Source organism: Heteronotia binoei, chromosome 16, assembly GCF_032191835.1.
Source record: "Heteronotia binoei isolate CCM8104 ecotype False Entrance Well chromosome 16, APGP_CSIRO_Hbin_v1, whole genome shotgun sequence".
Classification (NCBI taxonomy): Eukaryota; Metazoa; Chordata; class Lepidosauria; order Squamata; family Gekkonidae; genus Heteronotia; species Heteronotia binoei.
The window spans coordinates 30,960,070-30,985,090 of record NC_083238.1 but is presented as its reverse complement, the minus strand read 5'-3'; the positions used below and the strand labels follow the sequence as shown (position 1 = coordinate 30,985,090).

At 43.6% G+C, this 25,021-nt stretch overlaps 1 protein-coding gene across 1 annotated transcript; it reads right to left on the bottom strand.

Annotated features, from left to right (window-relative positions):
- GORASP2 (golgi reassembly stacking protein 2) lies at positions 1-23,405 on the bottom strand. Its single transcript, XM_060257445.1, has 10 exons — positions 22,995-23,405; positions 12,615-12,695; positions 10,398-10,601; positions 9,198-9,284; positions 8,806-8,936; positions 7,647-7,779; positions 6,120-6,240; positions 4,469-4,555; positions 2,586-2,696; positions 1-545 (listed from the first exon to the last, which is right to left on the bottom strand). Exons 1-10 carry the CDS (start codon positions 23,055-23,057, stop codon positions 214-216), a joined length of 1,350 nt encoding a protein of 449 aa, XP_060113428.1. The 5' UTR covers positions 23,058-23,405; the 3' UTR covers positions 1-213.
- Between the last annotated feature and the right edge of the window lie 1,616 nt (positions 23,406-25,021).

The window sequence follows — 25,021 nt, the reverse complement described above, 5'->3', positions numbered from 1 at the left end:
TTTCTTTTTTAAATATAAGCACTTTCCCCCTTCCCCACACCAAGTACATTGTAAAAATCCCAGGTCTTCTTTAATGGTGTCACCCAGAGCGTATTTACAGGAATCCTAATAGCAAAATACAAGCCTTGCAGGAAATTCAGGCTAGCTTGTATTTTTAAATATTTATCCTGCCACTGAATAAATACAGCAAAGCCCAATTCAATCGTCGTTGAGTTACGATGATTCGGTCGAGGCTGGCTCTGTGGTCAATGGAGTTGCGTTTTCATTGAGCGTGGGGGCTCCGTCACCTCTCTCTTCAGGGACAAGTGCCTTGGCAGCTGGAGGGCTCGGTGTAGTATCGAGGGTGAACGCAGATGTTCGTTCCATGCTTACAGTAGTGCCAGGATTGGTAGATAAGCTCCCCATCTGGGGAGTGGAGGCAAGTAGGTCGGCAGGTGGGGGGGCAGAGACTTCTGGGACCAATGGAAATTGTGCAAGGAATTCAGGTGACAGAGGTGCTATTCCGGAGAGATTCAGAGGTGGCAAGGAAGGAAGTGGCGGCAAACCTAAGAATGTTTAAAACAAAAAGAAACCTTAGACCTCTTTTAGAATTGGCTCTGTCATTTGACTCATTTGACTCCCTTAGCCCACATGGCTTAGGCAATAAGTAAGCTGTCTTTCGATGCAAAGGCACAAGAAGTGACAACAGTACAGATTTTGGTTAACAGAAAAAAAAACCCCAACCCCCTAAATTTAGGGAATGTGCACCCTAAAAATTTTCTGTTCCCAAACAAGGGGAATTCTTCACCAAATACAGCTGAATTGTGACCTGCAGAAATTATGCAAGTTGACCAAATATGCCCAGTTCCTCTGATTATGTAGTTCATTCCTCAAATGTCACTATTTTGTACAACTAACTCCAAATCTGACTACCAGAGCAAGTGGCAAGTGGGGTATCCCCAACCTTTTTCACCCTGTGGGCACTTTTGGAATTCTGACACAAAATGGATGCCAGCCACAACATTCCAGCTATATTTGTTATTTGGAAGGAAAGGAATATAGCTGTACATTCTTTGGAGCCAGGACTGGTTTGCGCATACACGCACACACAGAGGTAAATTTTAATTGAAATATGTTTTAATTTATTTACAAGATAGTATATTAGGTGCCTTTAAAAATTTTCCCTGTTGAGGCAATATGCCACACTTATAGTGCTTACGGGATGAGGTAAATTCATTTTTTATTTTGAATTTGATAATTATTAATTTTGCATTTTGTTTTTGTTTTTTAGGTTTCAACAGTGTAATACAGAGCAGCCTAGTATACATTCCTTGCATTTTTGTAATGTTCCATTGTTCTATATTGTTTCATATTCCATGACCACTGAAGAAGACTTCGTCAAAACCCGGGACAGTCATTACTGTGCTATGTATTAAAGAGGTATTTTGTACTCAGTTTTCATATTATACACTTTTTGATATTCTTGGTTTTGACAGACATAAAGGCTTTTTTTGGTTAACAAATTTATATGTTAGGAACAAGTCCTAAAACATTTTGTATTTTAGTCCAATAGCTTTTCAATTTCACTCATTTAGATGTTGTTTTTCTGCAACTCGTTTCCTGGTTTTGATTCTTGTTACAGTTGTTCCCTTTTCATTTAATTCTGCCACATGAGGAGGGGAAAGGAAGGAAGGTCCCCTGTGCAAGCACCAGTCATTTCCGACTCTGGGGTGACGTTGCTTTCACGTTTTCACGGCAGACTTTTTATGGGGTGGTTTTGCCATTGCCTTCCCCAGTCATCTGCACTTTCCCCCCAGCAAGCCAGGTACTAATTTTACCGAGCTCAAAAGGATGGAAGGCTGAGTCAACCTGGAGCCGGCTACCTGAAAACCCAGCTTCGACCGGGGATTGAACTCAGGTCGTGAGCAGAGCTTAGGATTGCAGTACTGCAGCTTTATCACTCTGCGCCACGGGGCTCTTACAAGAGGAGGAGCCAGCCCTAAAATGATTGCCTTTAGTCACACAGAAAAGATCTTTGTGCTGTGGCGGCAGCTGCTGCCAAAGCAACATTAAAAAAAAAGATCTGCTCAGCCAATCAAATGTCCAGTGGCCAATCGGAAGCCCTGCTGACCAAAAGTGTCACTCAGTGGGCACCAGGAAAGGAGTCAGCAGGAGCCGTGGCACCCACGGGCATCACACTGGGGACCTTAGAGCTACAGAATGCATGGAGGGCCTGTGCCCCACATACTGGAAACTTTATTTCTCTCTCGTTTGGAGAACAAGTGATTAGCCCAAGGTGAGCTTCATGGCTGTATCTGAACATAAGTTTTCTCTGTTTAAGTATAACTATTACACCACACTAGCACTAGAAACCTACTCTTTTAGAAGAGATCACAACCAATGTTTTTGATTGTATTCTGTGCCCAATAGCACATTCTATGTTTTCTGTGCTCCTCCAGCACACAGAGTTGTGGCAGCAAACCCGTATTATTCCCTAGGCAAACAACTGAACCTCTTTGTACTTCAGACCATGAAGGCAACCAAAGTATTAGACCATACTCAGAAGCAGTTTATCAGAAGCCAGTACTAAATTTGCAGAAACGTACCAGGATGCCCGAGTTCTGTTAATCCAGGACCAGGAATTAAGTGTGGGGCGGGCAAATTAAGGTTTGGGATACTACCCAGATTGGGAAGCCCTGTTGGTAAAGGCATCAGTCCTAAAAGAAAAAAAAATATAATATGCAAAACAACACCACCACAGTGGTATGAAAGAAAAAGGCATTAAATTTCAGAAGTTGTCTAAACTGTACCAAAACCCAATGAATAAAGAACCCTGACTTGGATAGCTCAGACAACTCAGATCTCAAAAGCTAAACTGGGCCAGCCCTGGCAAGTACTGGGATGGGAGACCTCCAAGGAATACCCAGGTTGGGATGCAGAGGCAAGAAAGCCACCTCTCTGAAACTTCCAAGCCCCACTAGGGGTCGCCAGAAGTCAACCATGACTTCCAGGCAGGCAGGCAGGCACACACGCACACACAAGCACTCAGAAAAAATAATATTTTTTAAAAAGCCAATGAATAAAATTATTTTTTAAATAAACCTGCTTGGTAGAGATCTATATTCAGCAATTGTAAAGTTGCAATATGCCTGAAGAGGCCAGTTTCTACAGAAACTGCACCCAGTCATGGTAAGAGAGCAAGCACAGCTTATGACAGTAATGTTGGTTATTTCCAGGGATGGAGGGAGGGAGAGAACAGGCAGAGGGAAGGCACTTTCAGATCAGATAGGCCCTTTCAGCATTGATGGTGCCAATCATATGATCCTGCAGGCACACAAACGTACCATCTGTGCCCATTTCTCTTTCCTTCCCTCAGGTAAAGAGAAAATAGCAAGAGAAGTGCACTAGTTTTGAAACTCTAAGTGTTTTCCAGTCGAGGCTTCACGAATGTCTCACGCACAGTTTAACTATCTGAGACATCAGGATGGCAAAGAAATGAAGTTTATTCATTAAAAAAACCCTTAACTACAAGATATTTTAACATTTTGGACGAGGAATTTAGGAATCTCCAATATTACCATTTCCGCTCTCTCTCACACGCACGGGGCTCTAGCATGCTCTTCCTTGCAATGGGAAACTGGCCGCTGCTGCACAGGCCAACTTGCTGTGGCAGCAAAGCAAAGGTTTTATCTAGTGTTTGTGGATCACAGTGTAAATTATGGTACACAGTGGAATCTGTTTCTTCTCAAAGCTTTTAAAAAGAATTTGTATTCCTCTGTACTTCATTATGCAACCTGAAATCAAAACTGTCTTACGTAAACATCACCCCATTTTGAGTGTTAAAATGCTTTGGATGTTCTTTCCAGGTCTATAGTTTGATGCTCTAAAGCGGGGGTGTCGAACTCATTTATTATGAGGGCCGGATCTGACATAAATGAGACCTTGTCAGGCCAGGCCATGTGTGTCACAAAATGTAATACCTGGTAGCGGAGACATAAACTTTATAAAGGACACAGACAAACACAATTAAAATATTTTTTTTTTAAAAACCCCTAAAATAAAACATGCTTAAAGCATTAGCACTCTTGCAATATTGTGGTCAGTACCAAAGCAAGCGCTCCCTCCCTCCCCCTCCTCCCCAAGAGAGGAGCCTCAGCCAATGGGGGAAACAGAGGCTTTGCTGTGTAGCTTCTGTGCAAAGCTAGCTGTGACACAGAAAGAAGCGAGAGAGAGGGAGAAGGAAGTAGATTTGCTCGTGGGCCTGATAAGAGCCCTCCAGAGGCCTGATCCAGCCCAAGGGCCGCATGTTTGACACCCCTGTTCTAGAGAATTGAATATTTTTTTATTTTTATTTTATTTATATCCTGCCCTCTGCAAATGGGGGAACATGGGGGGGGGGAAACTCTCATACTCTCTGCAATTTGACTATATCCCTTTTGCAATTCTGTTTGTGTTGTAATTTCAACCTGCCCTTGTTCTTACCACTTACCCGGTAACGTAGTTGCTGAATTAATGGGTGGCATCGAAGCAAGAGTCTGACTTACTGGCGGTGGCAACAATGGTACTGTAGGAACACCTAACGAAAAGAATGCCAACATTAATTCCATGCATCATTTTCAAGCATGCAACGTTCAGAAGTCTAGAGCATTTTGTAAGAAAAATGGAACTTCAACGAGCCTCAAATACATATTCTTCACTAACATTTTGTTTCAAGCTATGAAAAAAACGTGTGGCAAGAACCATTTGCTATGATATGAAACCTGAAACTTACTAGTCATAAATGAGGCCAGAATATACTTTCCAGCACTCCAAAACAGAATGTAAAATCAAACCACTAATGTATTCCAAAACATTTTTTTCTCCCTATATGAAGCATTCTTACAGCTGGAAAAAATCTCAGGTTTCAGCAAATTATTTGTGATAATAATAGAAACCAGATCAAAACCCTATTTCCTTCCACAACTTTGTCACCTCTCACTCAAAATAACCCAAATCCCATGAAGGCATCTTGGCAGCTCACTCTTGACCTAGTCTGCTTTCACAGGACTGTCATACTGCACAGCAAAAGGGGACTCAGGACTATGATAGACCACTTTGCATGCTTGAGTTAGGCTGGGGCAAAAATATAAACACTATAGTCCTTTAAAGAAACTTAGGCATTTTCCACACAGGAACAAGTTTCTATAGTTTCCCTGCTGATATTGCAGGTAACAGACCAGCAGCAATCGGGGCTTCCACGTACCAGGTTTCCTTGTAGTTTCCCTCAGTCCATTCCCCCCTCCCCCGGGCCTTTTCATATATATATAGATATATTTTTAATCAGTAACTGAATATTATTGTATCAGTGAAATGAGTTCTCTTTTTTAAAAAAAGTCAGTCCCTTCTGCCTTTGCCGTTATAACTCTGCAACAACTGGAGATAAAGGCTTACTTAAAAAAATGACACAGGGATCTGAAGAACCCGATATACAGCTTGTTATAAGGATATTCAATTGCCATTAAAAAATAAACAAACCTCACAAGCCACCAAGTGATGGGGGGAGGAATGGCTACTGCAGGGATGGGGACAGAGAAAATGGCTGCCATTTGGACAGGCCTTGGAATATCCAAATTTTTACATACACATGGCAGCTATCCAGGAGTTGCTGAGATCTCAGCAAAGGAGTTAGGGAAAAACTGGACAAAAGCTGTGCAAACTCTTGGAAGTGCACAAATATACCTCGATGCAGTAGGGAAGCAAGGAACAAACCCTCTTTCCAACAGTATTAAACCTGGGGGAAATAACTCATGTGGACACTGCCTAATAAGAAATCAAATCTTGCAGCCCAATCCATTTTCTTCTTTGATGGCATTTATGCCCAAATGCAACCAGTCACTATCCCCTCTCCCCTTCTTTCCCTTTTGTTCTACCATGCTATAGAATATCTGGTGGTTATGCCTCTCATTGGTAGAAAAACTAGCCTGAGAAAGGAATGTTGCATGGAATTCACAATATCCCCTGCAGCTCTTTATGCCACACAGACAGGTTAACAAACCACTGAGTTTTAACTGTCCACTCCATTTATATTTTCAAAACTGAGGAAACCAAGCATTAAAGCTCATATTTTCTGTTCAATAACAGCATGATCACAGAAGACAAACCTGTACTGAGCACATTTGTGACGGAAGGAGTTGAGCTAACGGAGAGTCCAGCCAGACCCTGTTCGATTCCTGTTGTTCCAGGTGGTAATGAGGGTGGGGGGTTAACAGAAGACAGCTGAACCTGATTACAAAAAGAGAGAGAAATGGTGACATTGTACACAATGCCACTCCAACAGCATTCATATCAGAAGACAGATAAGCTCTCACAGTTAGGCCAATACCGCACCATCCAATTCATACTTAGAGCTAGAGGTGTGCATTCGGTATAAACCAAGCTGAATAAATACCCGAATAATACCTTATTGATAGTATTCGGGTATTTCCTATACCAAATCAAATTTGAGAATCTGATTTGGCTACCAATATAGTGATCCCAAATAAAAGCTGAAATTATTCAGCTTTTATTCCAGTCTAATCAGTTAAACTGAATAGCAGCTGTTAGGCTAAAATGACTGCCATTTCATGGGCTGGTTTCATTCCCCACCATCAGCAGAAAGGAAGGAGGGAAGACCTCAGATCTCCCTTCCATTCTGCTGGCCTTGGGGAGAGTTCTTCCTGCAGGATCAGCTCCTGGGAGGGCTCTGTAGGGCAGACTGGGGCCATGAAATGGCTGCCAGCCATTCGAACCTGACAGTCTAATGGGTCCGCCTGTCAACCCTCCCAGGAGCCGATCCTGCGGGAAGAGCTCTGCTGGGTGCCAGGTTGAAACCAGACTGCCCAACAGCACCTCCCCCCACTCCAGGGTCATCTAGCCCAGCCCCCAAACAGAGAACTCCCAGGAGCCACTTCTGTGAGAAGAACTCTGCCTGAGACCAAAAGAAAAGAGGAAGATATTTCCTCCATCTTTTCTGATAGCAGGCTGCCCAGCAGAACCCCAGCTGAGTCTGTGGGGAACTTGCGCTGCTTTGAGTGCACTTGTGTGCAGTTTTGGCTTGCAAAAGTCACTTAAAAGGACCTCTCCTTTTAAATGGTTTTTGCAAGCCATGCCACACACAAATGAACTTGGTGTTTCACCCACCCCCTTCCCCATTAAACGCTCTGGGGATTTTCCCCATAGGGTGCAATGGAGCTGAATAAATTCAACAATCCCAATTATTTCCTAAATTCCAATATCATACTGACAATATCGTATTAATGTTGGGATTCTGGAATATTAGAAAATACTGACTTTTTCAGGTTCAGTACACTCAAACCTGAAAAATACTGACTTTTTTCCTGTGCATCCCAACTTAGAATGTTTCAGAAGGTAGCCGTGTTGATCACAGTAGAACAGCTAGATCTGAGTTTAGTAGAACCTTAAAGATTTTCACGGTAAGAGCTTTTGAGGGAACTTTGACTCTCAAAAGCTTATACCTCAAAAATCTTATTGATCTCTAAGGTGCTTCCAGATTTGAATCTAGCACATTTAGAAAGGACACACCATTGGATTAGCAGACTCTCACAGGCACGCGACTTTCACAGGCACGGTCCTTTGTCACAACTACTCAAGATCACAATGCAAAGTATGAAAACAGCATTACAACTTACTTCTGTAAAGCCATCTTTGAGTGGGCTAATAGATGTATTAGACAATTGTCCTGGGAGAGAAATTTTCTTCCCCTCTTCAAATGGGCGTGTCGGTATTCGATGCAGGTATCCATAACCAATGCCACAGCCTAGGCTTTTAAAATATGAATGTAAAAAAAACCCCACAGGTTAAATTGGCTTAAAACCCAGCAATTTGCTATCATAAAAACTTCCCCGAGCAGTAGCCTTTTTCTTGGAAATGTATTTGCTGATTTGCCAAACCTCTAATGGCAATAATGATTGTGAAGCTAACATATTTGACAGCACATGTTTGACAACGGAAGATGTCCAATTAGGATGGCTAGCTGGTGTCATGACCACTGACCCAAATATAATTATATCAAATATTAGCTCTGTCTACTGCATACTGTTATAGAAAACAGTTTAAGACATTTATGAGAAAGGATGGACGGATCATTATCTATGATTAATAAAGTTGCATGGAAATTTTTATACAGATGTTATAAAGTTCATGTAAAAGGGAAGGTAGCATATCAGAACTTACAGGTTAGACGGAAACTGAAATTAAATTGCATATAAAAAACAAAACTGATGTCACAGAATGAACTGGGTTGTTTTAAGTCAACCGAGTACTGACTATAGCTCAATACGCTGGTACATCTGTGAATTATGGATCTCAGTTGCTTTGCGTCTTGGAGGTACCTGAGTTTGTTCTGCCATACAAAGAAATGGAGAAGACCAGCAGCCCCTCTCAACCCATTTCCACAATGCTTCCCCCTCCACACACTAAAAAAGCTGTCTCCATAACCTATTCTGTTCTGTCCTATACTGCTGCCAGGTGGCAGGAAAATACCCTGCCGCAAGGGAAGCAAATTGTCAAAGACCTGCTGCCATCACAGGCAGGAAGAGTGTGTCTCTTAGAGCAGTGCCAGATGGTGGCTTGTGCTGGGATGCATCAATGTCATGGGAGGGGGAAAGGGCAACAGCTGCACAGCTGTCAATACAATAGATGTTGGGACCCTCAATGTTCCATCACCTGAAGGCATATAGTAAACATTCATAACCCTCTCAGCCATTTTCCTACTTGTCTTTTGACACAGGCCTGAGAAGGACCAATCCAGAAACAGTGCCTGGCTCCCACTAAACAGAGTTAACTTACCTTCCTTCTCCACCCCACGAGGAGTTCGGGGTAATAACGACCTCTCGGCAATTATCTGTATCCGTGTTGTAAACATAAAGTTTTAATGGTTTGCTCTCATGTGTCTCAATAAGAGAAAACAAGTCTTCGGACTGAAAAAGAAAAGATCAGTTTTGAGATCATTTTGAAATTAACTGGTGTCGCAGCTGCTCTGTCTGCCGCAGCCCTTCCGATACAGTTAAGAGATGCTTGGTCTTCTGAGAAGTAAGCCACCTACTGCACCATAAGTACCACACCAGGCTTGTATTTCATTTCAAGAACACTGAGAATGTCATGTAGTTACCTTCCTTCATAGTAAGGGATTAAGAAAGCTCCCCCCACCAGCTTATTTAACAAATGAAATACCCATTTACCTCATTCATGACAGTATCTGCTCCAATTATGTAGTCGCTGTGAGGTCTAAGGCCTGCCAGTGCAGCAGGAGAATTTGGTTCAACTTCCTAGTGTCAAAAGATAAAAGTGAGAGGAAATGATTCTTTTTTTTTTCCTTTTTACTAAAACAGGGAAGTAACAGAACACAAAGCTACACTGAGCTTTGTTTAAAAAGCCCCCATGTCCCGTCAACTGTACAAATTAGGTCCTGTCATCTCCACTTTCCTCAGCCCATTTCTCTTAACAGGTGCCTGGACAACTGCCAACCTACAAGTTAATTACGCCTTTGTGTGCAGAGAGCAGGAATGAATTGTCAGCCTTTGTATTACGTTATTTTGAGATTAAAAAAATAAATAAATGGCAATAGACTACTGAACATATCCAAGAGCCAAAGCACAAGGTATACTAGTTTGGACATGCAGATCAGTTCCCATTTCTCATCTGGTTAGCCTGCGGGAGAAGAGTTTTTCAAAGGCTTCTTGAAGAAACATGAGGAAAAAAAAGCCAATATGCTTGTCTCTGGTTCTGAGACCCAGAGCAGTAGCAACAGAAGGAAGAAGAGGAGTTGGGTTTCACACTTTGCTTTTCTCTACCTAAAGAAGTCTCAAAGCGGCTTACAATCTCCTTCCCTTCCTCACCCCACAACAGTCACTCTGTGAGGCAGGAGGGGCTGAGAGAGAACTGTGACTGGCCCAAGGTCACCCAGCAGGCTTCATGAGGAAAAGTGGGGAATCAAACCTTGTTCTCTATATTAAAGTCCGTTGCTCTTAACCGCTACACCATGCTGCCTCTCAGTATGCAGTCACATAGTGTCCAGGATGCAAGCTTTTGCACAAGCTGCTCTGGATGGGGAGGAACTCCACTAAGGTAACACTGTTCACAGTTGTGCATGCATTACATTTTGTTGGTAAGGCAATTTGACATCCCTGCAAACAAACTCTTTGCGTATCAGAACCACAACGCAAGCAAAGCTACTTCAGCGTAGATGGTGCATGAGTAGACCAGCATATGTGCTGAACTGACTGACGGAACAATCGGACAGCCAAGGGAGGTACAAGAAACAAACACAATTCAGAGACGACTACGTGTACATGTGGGACGGAGTCATACACTATAAACAGTGTCAAGTGCTCCTATTAGAAAGACAATCCCCAAGCAAACAGGTCTATATTTGCACTTACCAGCACATGCCAGACGTTTTCATTGGCGCCGTCAAAGCTGCAAAAACGAATGCTGACCCCCAGAAGGCCCTGCCCGCCCCACATGTTGCTGGGAGTCACTGACGTCTCCCTGAGCTCCAGCGTCTTGCTGCTGTAGACCAGCATCTTCACAGGCTTCTCCACATTTGCCTTCAACAGGTCCTTGAGGGTGTCATTGTCTTTATTCTGGGGTAGGGGGGAATGAAGCAGAACAGCTTTCATTTGCAGTTAGTTCACTGCTACAGCAGCTTTTCAAAGACATTCACAGAAAATGCAAAAATAGACAAGGCGGTGAAGTAAACACTAGATTTAAAAAAACCCACACCACTGTTTTTTAAAAAAAATCAAAGACTGAACTAGGCTGTAGGAATCCCAGCTTACTGAAACAAAATACAGACTGATATGCCAGCTAAAAATCATGAAAAATGATTTGCACTACTGGGCATTATGCTGTTCTGCTAGTGGTAATATTCAGAACTAGGATCTTCGACTATTTTTGGAATGCTTAGCTAGGTCATCAATCAAATTCACCTTCCATTTTAAAAATAAAACACTTAACACATATATTGAGTACAGTGCAGTCCAGAAAGAGCTCCTTAACCAGCTCATGTTCTGAGGCTGAATGATATTAAACCACCAGCAGTTATACTCTGAGCATACATCAGGGAATATAAAAATGAATTTTAAACAAAATCACTGAATTTTAATTATATGTCTGCTATAACAAAGTTTCTCTTTCAAAAATAATCTGGATCAAAACGAAACCTGACTTAGCTCTGACTTGGATAGCCCAGGCAAGCCCAATCTCCTCAGATCTCAGAAGCTGAGCAGGGCTGACTCTGGCAAGTACTGGGATGGGAGACCTCCCTGAAATACCAGCAGCTGGGAGGCGGGGTGGGTGGGTGAGTGGGTAGACTTTATTCAACAGACACACATTAAAAATACAAAAATACCCCCCCACATAAATGAAACTTGACTTAAACCAAATGTGTAGTCTTAAAAAACGTATCGCCGTCTTATGAAAAGTTGTTCTATTTACAACAAAAAAACTGAGGAACACATCTTTGGTGGCCATCATGCAGTTCATGTATATCTTATGGGCTGCTTCTGGAGCGCAGGATTCACCATTCCAACACAGGCTTAATTTAACGTTCTTCCAGCTAATGTCAAACTGGTATCAAAAGCAGCTGTTGCAAGATCACAGCAAACAAGCAGCCATCCCTGCTCTACTTGCATAGACTTTTCTCTGCCAGTAACCCTTAACATCCTCCGCCTTGATTCCCCTGGAGTGTAGGCCTCCAAAAGGCAGTTTGCACATCCCATAAAAGAAAGACCCAGGGACAGATCTGCTCTAGGTTTTCATTTAGAAATTTATTTCATAGGGCTTGTGTTGCTTAGCACAGTGGCCCCCCAACCTTTTTGGCACCAGGGACTGGCTTTGTGGAAGACACTTTTCAACAGACCGGTGGGGTTGCTGGGGGTTTTGCTTCCCCAGGCTGCCCCACACCCCATCCCTGCCCCCCCATGGGGGTCTTTAAATGAGGGATAGGCAAAGGTCACTGCCACGCTACCCCTTCCACCCACCTGGGACCCAGGCGAATGAAGGAGGTGGTGCTCTGGAGTGAGGCTGCGGCCTCTTTCGTTCACCTGGGACCTGGGTGGGCGAAAGGGGCAGTGTGGTGCCTCTGCCTCACTCTGTGGCCCAGTTGCTAACAGGCCATGGACTGGTACCAGTCCACGGCCCGGGTGTTGGGGACCCCTTGGTTTAGCAGACAAATAACTGAGTTAAAAAAAGGGAACCACTATTTCTTTGTTCAGCATCATCAGTCTCATATCTGAGGAATCAATAGCTGAAGTGACAGCTGTCTTTACCTATTCAGACAATTTCTGCGCTGCCTCTGTAAAGAACCTGCCCAAGGCTGCTTACAAAATTAACACACAATAAAAACATAAAATGTTGTAAGAGCCTCGGAGAAACCAAAGAACTCAATAAATTTTCAGGGGGATTTCCCCACCCTGTGTCTTGACTGCGAGAAAGACACACCCTACTCTCAAGGGACCGAAGCCAGCAAGTCACATCATTATAGAATTTTTAACTTGAAAGTATTCTACTAATCATTTATTATTGGATTTTAAGTCTTGGATCACGAACTCACAAATGCCAGAAAAAGAGCAATTTTGTTTCTGAAAGGAACTTACTAGTCTTGAACCGTTAATAGAAACAATAAAATCAAAGAACGGCTCCAGCCCAGCTCTGTGTCCTGGCGAATTTTCTTGCACCTGCAAAAAACAAATGACTGCATGAGCAATTAGTGAGAATGCACAGCGGGCCTGACAGCCAAAAAGTAACAGAGATTCTCAACCTGCAATGCTCACAAACACTGCTGCCAGGTGGCAGGAAAATACCCTGCCGCAAGGGAAGCAAATTGTCAAAGACCTGCTGCCATCACAGGCAGGAAGAGTGTGTCTCTTAGAGCAGGGCCAGATGGTGGCTTGTGCTGGGATGCATCAATGTCACGGGAGGGGGAAAGGCTACTTGCAAACACATGAACGTGAGACATGCTCTCCCTAAAGCCTTCCTGACGAGCTGCAGGTCCAAAATGTTGCATTCAGTTTGCCTTATGAGACCAGGAAAGGAGAGCCAAGGCTTGTAGCCTCCTAGAGAACAAGGACTGACTCTCTGTCCTCAAACCAGTTTCTTCAGTTTAATGTTAGCCAAGCCAATCAGCATCCTACAGTTTGCAGCTCAAGGATAGTAGCCTTTGAAATCCCCCTCACGTTAACACTTGGCAGTCTGAGAGCCTGTACATCTCCCTCCTCATCCAAACCAGCAGGCCATGCCAACCAACCCCCTTCCCCCAAATTCAACTCCTGAAAATTCCCTGACCTGAATAGCGCAGGCTGGCCCTATCTTATGCAATCAATCTCAGTAGCTAAGCAGGGTTGACTATTTGGACAGGAGACCACCAAGGCAGTCCAGAGTTGTGATGCAGAGACAGGAAGTGGCAAACCACCTCCCTTGCCTTGCAAACCTCATGGGGTCATCATAAGTCAGCTGTGACTTGAGAACACTTTCCAATGCCAACAAATTCAACTCCTTCAAATACAGGAAAAGTATCTGCAGCTAAGCTCTCACTTAGATAGCCCAGGCTAACCCAATCTTTTTAGATCTGAGAAGCAAAACAGAGTTGACCTGGGTTAGTGCTTGGATGGGAGACCTCCAAAGAGGGCCACGGTTGCTACACTGCGCTAGGCAACGGCAGACAACCTCTGTTCTGTTCATCTCTTGCCCTGAAAACCCTACAGGGTGACCTTAACTCAAACGTTCTGCAGCAGACATTTAGAACGTGAAGACTTAACGCTTCTCTTTTCCTTGCTTTGGCTTGCCCTCCCCTTTGCACCACCTGCTTAAGCCTTCCGTAAGAGTCAGCGGGTAACCATTTTCGATGATGCCACTGTTGTAAGAAAGGCTATTTAGAAAAAAATGGAGCTGACTAGGACCGCCAAGAATTTCACAATGGACAGCCGCTTCTGCCTGAATGCTGAGGGGTACGTACAAGCTGCTAGAGATCGTGTGCTTACTTTCTGCAGTGCCTTTCTACTTAGAAGAGATGACCCTCTAAAACAGGGGTGTTGAACTCATTTGTTATGAGGGCCAGATCTGACATAAATGAGACCTTGAGAGGCCAAGCCATGTCAGGCCAGGCCACGTGTGTACCTATTTAAGATTAGGTGCAGAGATAAAATTTTATAAAGAACACATATTTTTTAAAAACTTAAAACATGCTTAAAACACTAGCGCTCATTGGTCTTAAAGGTGCTTTCTTTGTATTTCTCCCATGGGATCCTGGGAACTGAGCAAAGGAAACTCTGGCTCTTTCCTTCCTTCCCCAGGGGCTGGGGGGGAGAGCCTCAGTCAATAGAAGGAAGAGAGGCTTGGCTTAGTAGCTCTGCTGTGCAAATGAGCATACTATTCCTCCCTTCTTCCTTCCCAAGGGAGGAGCCTCAGCCAATGGAGAAAATAGAGGTTTTACTCTGTAGCTCCAGTGCAATTAAGCAAGCCTGGCAAAGCAAACTGTTATGCAGAAGGAAGCGAGAGAGGGAGAAGGAAGTAAATGACAGTCTGTTGCTTAGGGGTCTGATAGGAGCCCTCCGGGGGCCTGACTTGGCCCCCAAACTGCATGTTTGACACCCCTGATCTAAAAGATCGCCGAAGGAGGAATAGAATGTCTGCTAAATGTGGCCTTTCAGCACAACACTACCCATAGTACTTTACCATGTCACATAAATCAGGTAGTTGGTAATCACCAGGACTTTTTTTTTGAGCAGGAATGCCGCTCTGGCTGGCTTTGTGTAAGGGGCTGTGGCCTAATATGCAAATGAGGCACTAGTTGGCTTTTCCTACAAAATAGCCCTGTGTGAAACAATAGCAATGACAGGGAGTGTGGCCTAATATGCAAATGAGTTCCTGCTGGGCTTTTTCTACAAAAAACCCCCTTTGGTTACTCTCACTTCCCTAGCAGTGCCAGAAGAACACTGGCTCCCTACTCTTTTAAGCCACTGCATATAGGTCCATTAATCCCCCTAGCCCAGGGGTGTTGAACATGCAGTTTGGGAGCCGAATCAGGCCCCCGGAGGGCTCCTATCAGGCCCCCGAACAATTGGCTGTCATCTGTTTCCTTCTCCCTATATCTTGTTTCCTTCTGCTTAATAGCTTGCTTTGCAAGGCTTGCTCAATTTCACAGGAACTACAGAGCAAAACCTCTATTTTCTCCATTGGCTGAGGCTCCTCCCATGGAGAGGAAGGGGGGAAGAATAGCTTGCTTTGCCAGGCTATCTAAAGCCTCTCTTCCTTCTGTTGGCTGAGGCTCTGCCCCCCCCCCCCCCAGTCCCCTGGGAAAGGAAGGAAAGAGCCAGAGCTTCCTTTGCTCAGTTCCCTGGATCCCATGGGAGAAATGCAAAGAAATTATCTTTAAAACCAATGAGCGCTAACGTTTTAAGCATATTTTAAGTTTTTAAAAATATATACTTGGGCTTGTCTGTATTCTTTATAAAATTTATACCTCTGCTACCCAATCTTAAATAGGCACACACATGGCCCAGTCCGGCATGGCTCGGCCCAACCCAAGATGGCCCAGCCCAGCCCAAGATGGCACAGCCCAACCCAAGATGGCACAGCCCAACAAGGTCTCATTTATGTCAGGTCTGGCCCTCATAACAAATGAGTTCGACACCCCTGCCCCATCCTGTAGTTTTCCATTAATGCTGCACAGTCACTGAGTGTTCACTTGCAGAGGATCTTTTATTAATATTTCACACTCTGCACCTTTACATTACACAGGCATTTAATTTATGCTGAGTATTTGAAACAACATTCACTGCTGAGGCTTTTTTTTTTTAATCCACTGCTTGGAAAAGAGAGCTCCCTGCAACCCATCACCACGGTGTACTGCTAACAAGGCTGTGAGGAGTGTGAGTCAGCTCGGTACTCGGAAAACAACCCCCCAATCTTGGACCAGGAAAAGCTGAATTCTCACCATAAAAAAAAAAAAAATTCTGACACTACCATTCATACCTTTCTCTTGCATAAATCTATTTTGTTTCCCGTAGTCTTTGGCAAAGCTAAGGAGCTACCTAGAACACCCACCCACCTGCTTCACCTGACATTCTGTTCAATCTCTGCTGTCTTGCTCAAGACTCCCCTGGACATTCCCACACCACTTTCAAGTCTACCTCCGTGACGACCAAGACCAGAAACTCAACTACTGATCAAACCCCGCACTTCACAGAATCTATACAAGAAGAGTGTATCATGTTTGCGCGAGTATAGAGCATACTTCCCCAAGCTCTTATTTTTGCTTGTACAAAACAGTTAATTCTGCCAGAGGTGCTTGTGATGGGTGAAGGACAGAGGGATGAGTCAAAGTTAAGTGTAAATTTGCCTGCAGCCTTCAAAACCTTGATTCATAAATTACATGTAGTAATTATTCTTCCTTTAGAACAGAAGCAGCTCAGAAACGTATTGTTCTAAAATACAGCCACATATATGCAGGCTCAGCACCCTATAATATCTCTAACAATGTGCTACAGTTTGAAACCCAAACTCACCTACATCTCTCACCCCTCCCTCGCTCTCTCACACACACAAATTATTGGTTGGATCCAAATATGCTGTTTCTGTGAGTGGAAGATGACTAGAGCATCCATCATTCTTGCTAATCCCACCTACTGAGTTATAGCATTTCATGCAACCTGCCAAAATTACAGGAGGTATCCCAAAACTCTGGAGTGGGTCTTTTTGAGGCACAGGAAAAGTATCATTCTGCAAATGAAAGCTGGCTTGTGGGGGTGAATATCTACCCCCCATGTGCACAGAGTCTCTCATTCTGTCTGTTTCTCTCACAGAGACTATTTTGGGTAAGAAGAAGAACTGCAGATTTATACCCCACCCTTCACTCTGAATCAGAGACTCAGAGAGGCTTACAATCTCCTATATCTTCTCTCCCCACAACAAACACCCTGTGAGGTGGGTGGGGCTGAGAGGGCTCTCACAGCAGCTGCCCTTGTAAGGACAACTCCTGCAATAGCTATGGCTGACACAAGGCCATTCCAGCAGCTGTAAGTGAAGGAGTGGGGAATCAAACCCGGTTCTCCCAGATAAGAGTCTGCACACTTAACCACTACACCACACTGGGTAACATGGGGAAATGTGGCCATCCAAAAGATTCTCAAGTATTTTATATGAATGCCACATAGCTGGGGACGCTAATCTTGAAACCAGCTTGCGAATTATCATTTGACTTCTTACTTATGTGTAAGAATCAGAGAAGCTTTATAAATACTGGATGTTTTGGCAATAAATGGCTAGCAAATTGCTAAGCGCTTCAGTGACCTGCATGAACTGCCATGCAAGACTTTTCTAAAGGCATTCAGAGGTAGGATTAAGCACAATGTTTTGGCTCTGATTTGAACTTCTAGGATTTTGCCATATCACCCTCACAGAGCAGAAAGTTTTAAACAACTGCAAAAAGGAAGAAACTAGTTCATCAGTTGCAAATGCTGAAGACAGAGAAAATTTTGCAGCCTGGTGGAGGCTGAATGCAGTTTAAAAATGTTTCGACATTTTTGCATTAGAAGCAATTCTTCAGTTAGCTCCATTAAAATTGATTTTGCTCCTGTCAGATTCTTTAAAAGTATTATATACTATAGGATGCCACTGAACTCTTTCAGAAATGCTTATTTTCTTTCAGGAGAAACAGCTTTGTAAGGAAATCTTCCAGAAGGTACAAAATAAATTACCTATACCAAACAGTGAATTTCTCTCCAGTAGATAGTCAATTATTTTAGGTTATTCTATAGATGGACACTGCTCGACTAGCTATGGCAGAAGAGAGAATAAAAACATACACTGCACTACTCTTTCCCTGATGTATCAATACTCAGATATGCTATGAATAAAGGAAAGTAACTGAATAGACAAGTAACTTGAGGCCAACCATGTTAATATGGTACTATAATAATTGAGAGCAACCTTATGAAGATTTAGAACAAATTTTGAGTCCAGTGGCACCTTTAAGACCAACAAAAGTTTGACAAGGCTGCCAACCTAGATCTATCTCATAAAAGGTTTGACGGCTTCATTATTCTGTGTACAAGCACAGAAATACAGGGTAGTTAAAAGTAGACATAACATTTCAGCCACTTTCTCCAGATCAGTCCTATCAAGTTCAATGGGACTATTCTCTCCTGTTTTTACCTCTTTGCCCAATACAAGCACCCGGCAATATTCAAATCAACACCATATTCCCAGAAAACTCACACTGCTATGAGATGGAGTATGGTCCCAGCAGCTTAGCACAGCTCCACTCACTGTCTTCAACAGTAGCACTCATTCTTCCATATTTATATCCCCTGCCTTCTCCTCCGAGGAGGCCACAGTAGCATACATGGATGGGATGATCCCATTTTTTTTTTAGCTAGCTATCTGCAAAGTAGTTAAGGTTGAGAGAGACAAAGACAATAATTGGTCCAAGTTAACCTACTGAGCTTCATGGCTCAAGGGGAATTTCAAATCCAGGTCTTTCCAAGCCTTGTACAGCACTCTATTAAATCACACATCTGGTTCCTCTATGATCTCCACCAGAGCTTTTTTTTGTAGTAGGAACTCCTTTGAATATCAGGCCACACACCCCTGATGTAGTAGCCAATCCTCCAAGAGCTTACAGGGCTCTTAGTACAGGGCCTAGGAGGATTGACTACATCAGGGGTGTGTGGCCTGATATGCAAAAGAGTTCCTGGTACAGAAAAAGGCCCTGATCTTCACAAGCCTAGGAATGGAGTGATTGAAAGCTTCTAGATATGAACTGACAGAACATTCTAATGCCTCATTAATTTGAGTTGACGAAAAATAATGTTACAGCCAGTGAATAACTCCAATGCAATATTGTCTAAATGAGCATGGATACTTAACAAGTCTGAACCCGACCTGTGAAGGGGACCACTAGACTCCCTTCCCTTTACTCCACAGAATCAGCTGGGCCACATGTATTCTTACACTGGCCCTCATGAGGTCCATTTGGAAAGGAAGAACCAGAAACTCTATGTGAACTGATGCCACAACCTTGTTCCATAGCTATAACCTCATATAAAAACACAATACTGACGTGTGTGTGTGGGGAATCCCTACAGGGAAAGCCCTATGGTAATAAGCAGACATATTTCAATACCATTTTGGAACTAATTGCCAAGTTCAAAGAACTACTTAACAGCAGGCAGACAAGCAGCTCCTAGGTTCTATGTATGACATCAGTGGAAATCTACCGGGAAAAATTCTAGCAAACTACCACTCCCAGCCAAAAACCATAGACTAGGCCCATTAGCAAAATCTCACCACTGCAACTGGGATAAATAAATAAGGTTGGAAGAGGTCCAGTATGGGCCAGATATATGGTTTACTGAAAAGGGGAAATTTGAAAGCACAGTAGTAACTGGACTGTCAGAATCTTATAACCGCTAGCAAAAATGGACACCACACTGGGTTCACATTTGCATCGACCCCTCTTCACCCTGATGTGAAATATCTGTACAAACGGGAGCAAGACCCAAAATATTGCTCCAGAAATTTTTCCAATAAAGTATAATATAAATTTGTTTCTAAAAATTAAAAAGTGTATGAAATGCACCAAACAATCCATTAGGTAGAGCAAATGATATTTTCCTGCAGTTTCCCCATCTTCACCAGAATGTAAAACCTGAATAGCTATTACCCATAAGTTAATAATATCCCATAATTATACATTATGAAGTTATACTTCTGATTTTAGGATTTATTATGGATAGATTGAAATATTTCTATACCACTTTCCCACACACAAAAATCAGGCTCTTAACAGTTTACATAAAGCAGTCTTACATGTAGGTTATAAGCATGTCCATAATGCACGTGTGTCAGCAATCAATAATAATATCAATACTTTTCAGCTACTTTCTCCAGGCTTTATAAGACTAAAAACCAATGGGAAAGTCACCAATTTAAAAGCTCTTCAGACTGTCCTCTGGAAGACATGGAGAAGGGAGGCTGCAATTCAGACCTCTACCAACAATTCATCCCAGAACTCTGGAGCTGCCACTGAAAGAGCTTGGGAAATGGGCCACCATCACTGTCCTAACCTCGCTATGGGAAGGGATACTGATATAAGTGGAGATGGAGCACAGGCTCATACAGCAATTGACCTTCAGAAATGTGGGTACAAGCTCAGGCTTACCAAGGGCTCAGGTCAAGTTTAACCTTCATTTCACTTCACACTAACCTACTATAAACGTTAGGTCAGGAGTTTTTATAATCTGAAAACATTTCCCATTTAAATATAATGGAACAGGAATAACTGGTGTGTGTGTGTGTGTGTGTGTTTTTTCATGTTCATCCTCTAAAATTATTCAGTAATTCCCTGCAGGAATTCAAAAGAAGTTTTCAAAATTCTGCCTTGAGGTTGTGCTCATTTTAAACTGTCAAGCGCTGTTACACAGGAAAGTGAAGTTATGAGAAAATCTGCATGGAATATTGAGACATTTTAAAGACTCAGAGGAATCATGTTGCTTATGCAATCGTAAGCCGGAGCCCATGTTTGCAAGATGCCTGAAGGCTGCTATCCTCAGCAGCAGATAAATCTATATAGATGCATAGGTATACTATATAGATGCAGACGTGTGTGTGTTTGTATGTAACAATACATGCACACAGAAAGAGGGGATGGTGGGGATGTTTCCATAAACAGAAGTTAAAAAGTTAGCCTTGCAAGAGAAACGTTACTCCGCAAACCACAAAATGCTGATATAATTTTTTATTATGATTTTATGATGAAGCCAGCCACTAATTTCCCCTTCTATGGAACTACTATGAAACCCGGTGTATTACAGACTCCTCAGAAAGACAATACATGTTCTATCTTTTAAAAGGTCATTGTTGATAACAAAAGACAGGGAAGTGTATTATTTACAAAATCCACTCCAAAAGGTACATAAACATGTACTTACTAACATGCAACAGAAATCAGAATCAAGAAACCCACAAAAGTACAATTTTCTGTTACTAACTTAAGTTAAAGACTGATAGGCTCAGTGCCACTATAAAACAATACCAAGATTTATATTAACTACAGACAGCTTTGAAGCCAGAATTCAGTTTGAAGACTATCACTTAAATCTTGGTTTGCCTCAGCAAATGTTGGTTTCATTGCCATCATTGCTCACCAGGCAGGGTATCACCGGAGGAACAGTCAACGATTACGCCAGGATGTCCACATTCAGAAATTAGGCAGAACCATAGTTAGGACTGATTAATAAACAAGCTTCAGATCCTGGTTTGACAGACCTCACCTAACCATAGTTGGTGGAGTGGCTGGCATTCAGGCAGCCACATCAACCACAGTTAGCTTAATTAAAACCATGGTTTTGTGCAATGTCTGAACTGAGCCACACTGTTTAAGAATGCATTTATGTACACTGACAAATAGCAAATCGCAGTCTGACTCATGTAGAAGTGCCATGGGGCGGCATTTTGAACTATCTATGCATAAGAAACCAACCTGACAGGCATTACCTAAATCGACACCAGTTATATCAGCTTCCCAAAGTAGAAAAACAAACTATGCTTAACCTTAATATAAAGCATCATCAGCACACACAAAAGAAAGGTCAAAGTCAGGCAAAATCATGTATCACAGTTTAAGTAAGCTACTAAAAGGATTTCATCTCAAAAAGAAGCTCTTTCCATCAACAGGCACTGCAAAGAGACTGGAAAGAAAACACCTCACACATTGGTGCTACTCAGCAGATTTAATAAGTTTCCATTGAATTCTATGGGTACATGAGACATAGGAGAGTTTACCTGTGAATCAACCCCACGTCACGATTGCTTAGAATGGGTGGGGGCATGAGAAACTAGGATATGAAAAACCCATGTGGTGTGGTGTCCAATGTTCCCTCTAAGCTGTGGAGTCTTGTGAGCAAAAATTCTACTTTGTGAGCTACTGGCATTATAAGGTTGTGAGCTACTGCATAAATTAGTTTGCTCTAGGGCCATTTTTCCTGAGCTGAGACAAAAATGTGTGAGCTGGAGGCTAAAAAATTGTGAGCAAGCTTGCACTAACGCAGCTTAGAGGGAACACTGGTGGTGTCTATCATTAGAACCACAGGCATCTGGATTTATGGTTCAAGGGTCAGTCTAGGACCACAGAGACCCGGTTCAAATCCCCACTCCCTCATGAAGCTGACTGGGTGACCTCAGGCCAGGCTGCCTTAATCCACCCAGGTTGTTGTGAAGATAAGCGTAGAAGGAGGAAACAAGTTTGCCACCTGGAGTTCCCTGTAGAAACGCCAGGGAAGACTGCTATAGCTAGGCAAACATTCACTCATCCTTCCAAACTCAACGTCCATTAAAGGCAGCACATTACTTTAGTACAGGGATGGCCAAACTGCGTCTCATTTCCTGCGCGTTCCTGTGGTCTTTCACACATATTGTGTGGCTCTCGAAGCCCCCACCACCCTGGCAGCCAGCTCTGGGGAAGGCACTTGTCTCTACATCACATCTTGAAGTCAAGCTAGCCGGCAGCCTGAAGAATGTATTTAAAGTTAAAATTGCTTTCTTTCCACCTCTCCCCCCTCTTTTCCTTCCTTCCTGTCTTGCAGCTCTCAGACATCTGACATTTACTCTATGTGGCTCTTATGTTAAGCAAGTTTGGCCACCTCTGCTTCAGTATTATCGAGCAATTACTGAGAATAAGCAGCGGGGTGTGGGGAGGGGAATCAACCTGGGCTCTTTATCCGGGCGTGGCGAGACTTCAGACAGTGATGAGGTGGGGAGAGGAAAGCAGTTATTCTTGCTCAACCTAAGGAAAGGGCCTTACGCTCCCCGCACTGCTGCAGCCACTTGAGCCCACACACGCACTTTGCCATCGCTCCACAAGCAGGCCCACCAAGCCCCAGTGGCGCCCTCCCCTCTGGCTCCCACGGGCCACCCCACCCTCCCCATATCCCCCCCTGTCATTCCCTGTCCCTCCGGACTCTGACTCAGGCTCGTACTCGCAGGACGTGGTAGCCTTCGGTGCCCCCGCCGGGAATCTCCACGCTCTGCGACGAGCCCATGGCTCAAGCCCGGCGGCCGCCTCCTCCTTCTCCTCGCCGCCCCACTAAGGACGTGGCACTCGGTCGGTCTGGGCCGGTGCGCAGGAGCCTGGGAAACAGAGGGCCTCGGCCTGGCAGCTCGACGGACAGCGCCACCTACTGGTTCGAACGAGGAAACGAAGCGCTTAAGGCATACATAGAAGCACGGAGGACTGGGCAGCAGCGGTCCGCCGCGGTGGCTTGTGGGGCGGATGGAAGGAGCCGGAAAAGGAAACGGAACGCGTAACGGGCGTTTGTACGGCGGCTCGCGGAGGATATATTCAGACGGGAGTGTGTCTGTTCTTTTCCTCTTCGAGCTTCTGTACTGCTACCTGGCGGTGCAAGAGGGGAAATAAATGCCTTACGTTCTACCGTAATGATCGTAGAACATGGCCGTTTACCGTAATTCTGTCATCACCGTTGGAGCTTCCAATAGCGTCGTAGCCTATATATCTCCTGGGCTTTTTTGAACAGGAACATACAGGAACGCAGTCAGGGGGTGTGACTTAAACATGCAAATGAGTTGCTGCTGCGCCTTTTCTACAACAAAAAACCCAGTGTGAAACAATGGTGATGTTAGGAGGTGTGGCCTAATATGCAAATGAGTTCTTGCCGGGCTTTTTCTACAATATATATATATATCTACAAAAAATATTAGAGATGTATATCTCTAATAAACGAAATATATAATAATATATAACATATGCGCATAAGACTTTTAGAACTGTAGTGTAGTGTAGACTTCTAGAACTGTAATGTAATGGAGAACAGCTCAGGTGAAGCTTTTATAAGGAAACAGGGTAAATTATTAGGGTTGCCATTGGCAACTTGCCAACCTCCAAGTGGGGCCTGAGAAATCTCTCAGAAAAATCTGATTTCTAGACTACAGAGACAAGTTGAATTGTTTTCTACAGGGCCTTTTTGGTAAAAAAAGCCCAGCAGGAGCTCATTTATATATTAGGCCACACCCCCTGACAGCAAGCGTTCCTGGTCAACCCCCCACCCCCGATTATATTTTGTATGATGCCTTGGATCTCAGTGAGAAAGGCTGAGCAACAAACTAGATAAATACAACATGTATGTATATAAAAAGAATATACAACTGGCATTCACAGCTATCCTTCCCCCCACACACAAAAGGGAGGCACACAAAACAATGTGCCCCCAAACAAAGCTTGTCAACTCTGGAAGTTCTTGCAAATATGGGGATGGAGCTTGTAGAAGCCGGAATTTGGAGAGATAAGTAGGGTTGCCAGCTCTGGGGGGGAAAATACCTAGAGATCTGGGGGGTGGAGCTGGAAAAAAGGTGGGGTTTGGGGGAGGGGAGAATAATAATTATTGTATGGCAGCATGTGTAGTATAGCCAGGAGATCCTAAGATTGTCTGGCAGCCAGAAGTTTAGCTCTTTTTAGCATTATGCGCCACTAGGTGGCAAGCTAGGCCTGTTTCACAGGTGGTATGCCATTGCCTGCCTCTGCATCACAGCCCTGGTATTCCTTGGAGGCCACCCATCCAAATACTAGCCAAGGCTCTTCCTGCTTAGCTTCCCAGATCTGACTAGATTGGGCTAGTCTGGGTTATCCAGGTCAGGAGGAGAGAGTTCAATGGAGTATAATGCCATAGAATCCACCTTCCAAAGTGGCCATTTTTTCCGGGTGAACAGATAGATCTCTGTAACCTAGAGATCAGTGTAATCCCAGGAGACATCGGACCATCACCTGGAGGCTGGCAACCCTGGAAGTGATGGAGCTCATCAGGGATGTGATACCATACAATCCACCCACTCAACCTACCATTTTTTCCAAGGAAACTGATCTCTGTAGACTTGATAGCGATTGGCAACTCTACCAGACGCACCCCAGAACCCCAAGCCAAGCTCAGAGAAGCATATAATAATAATAATAATAATAATAACTTTTTATTTGTATCCCTCCCTCCCCGCACAA

Bases quoted from the DNA above. Each gene is read 5' to 3' on its own strand.
- GORASP2 (XM_060257445.1), bottom strand. From the start codon at position 23,057: ATGGGCTCGTCGCAGAGCGTGGAGATTCCCGGCGGGGGCACCGAAGGC. The intron at 10,602-12,614 runs GTAAGTTCCTTT...CCCCTACCCCAG, and splicing joins CTATTAACGGTTCAAGACTA to AATAAAGACAATGACACCCT. The intron at 9,285-10,397 runs GTAAGTGCAAAT...TTTTGACACTAG, and splicing joins AAAACGTCTGGCATGTGCTG to GAAGTTGAACCAAATTCTCC.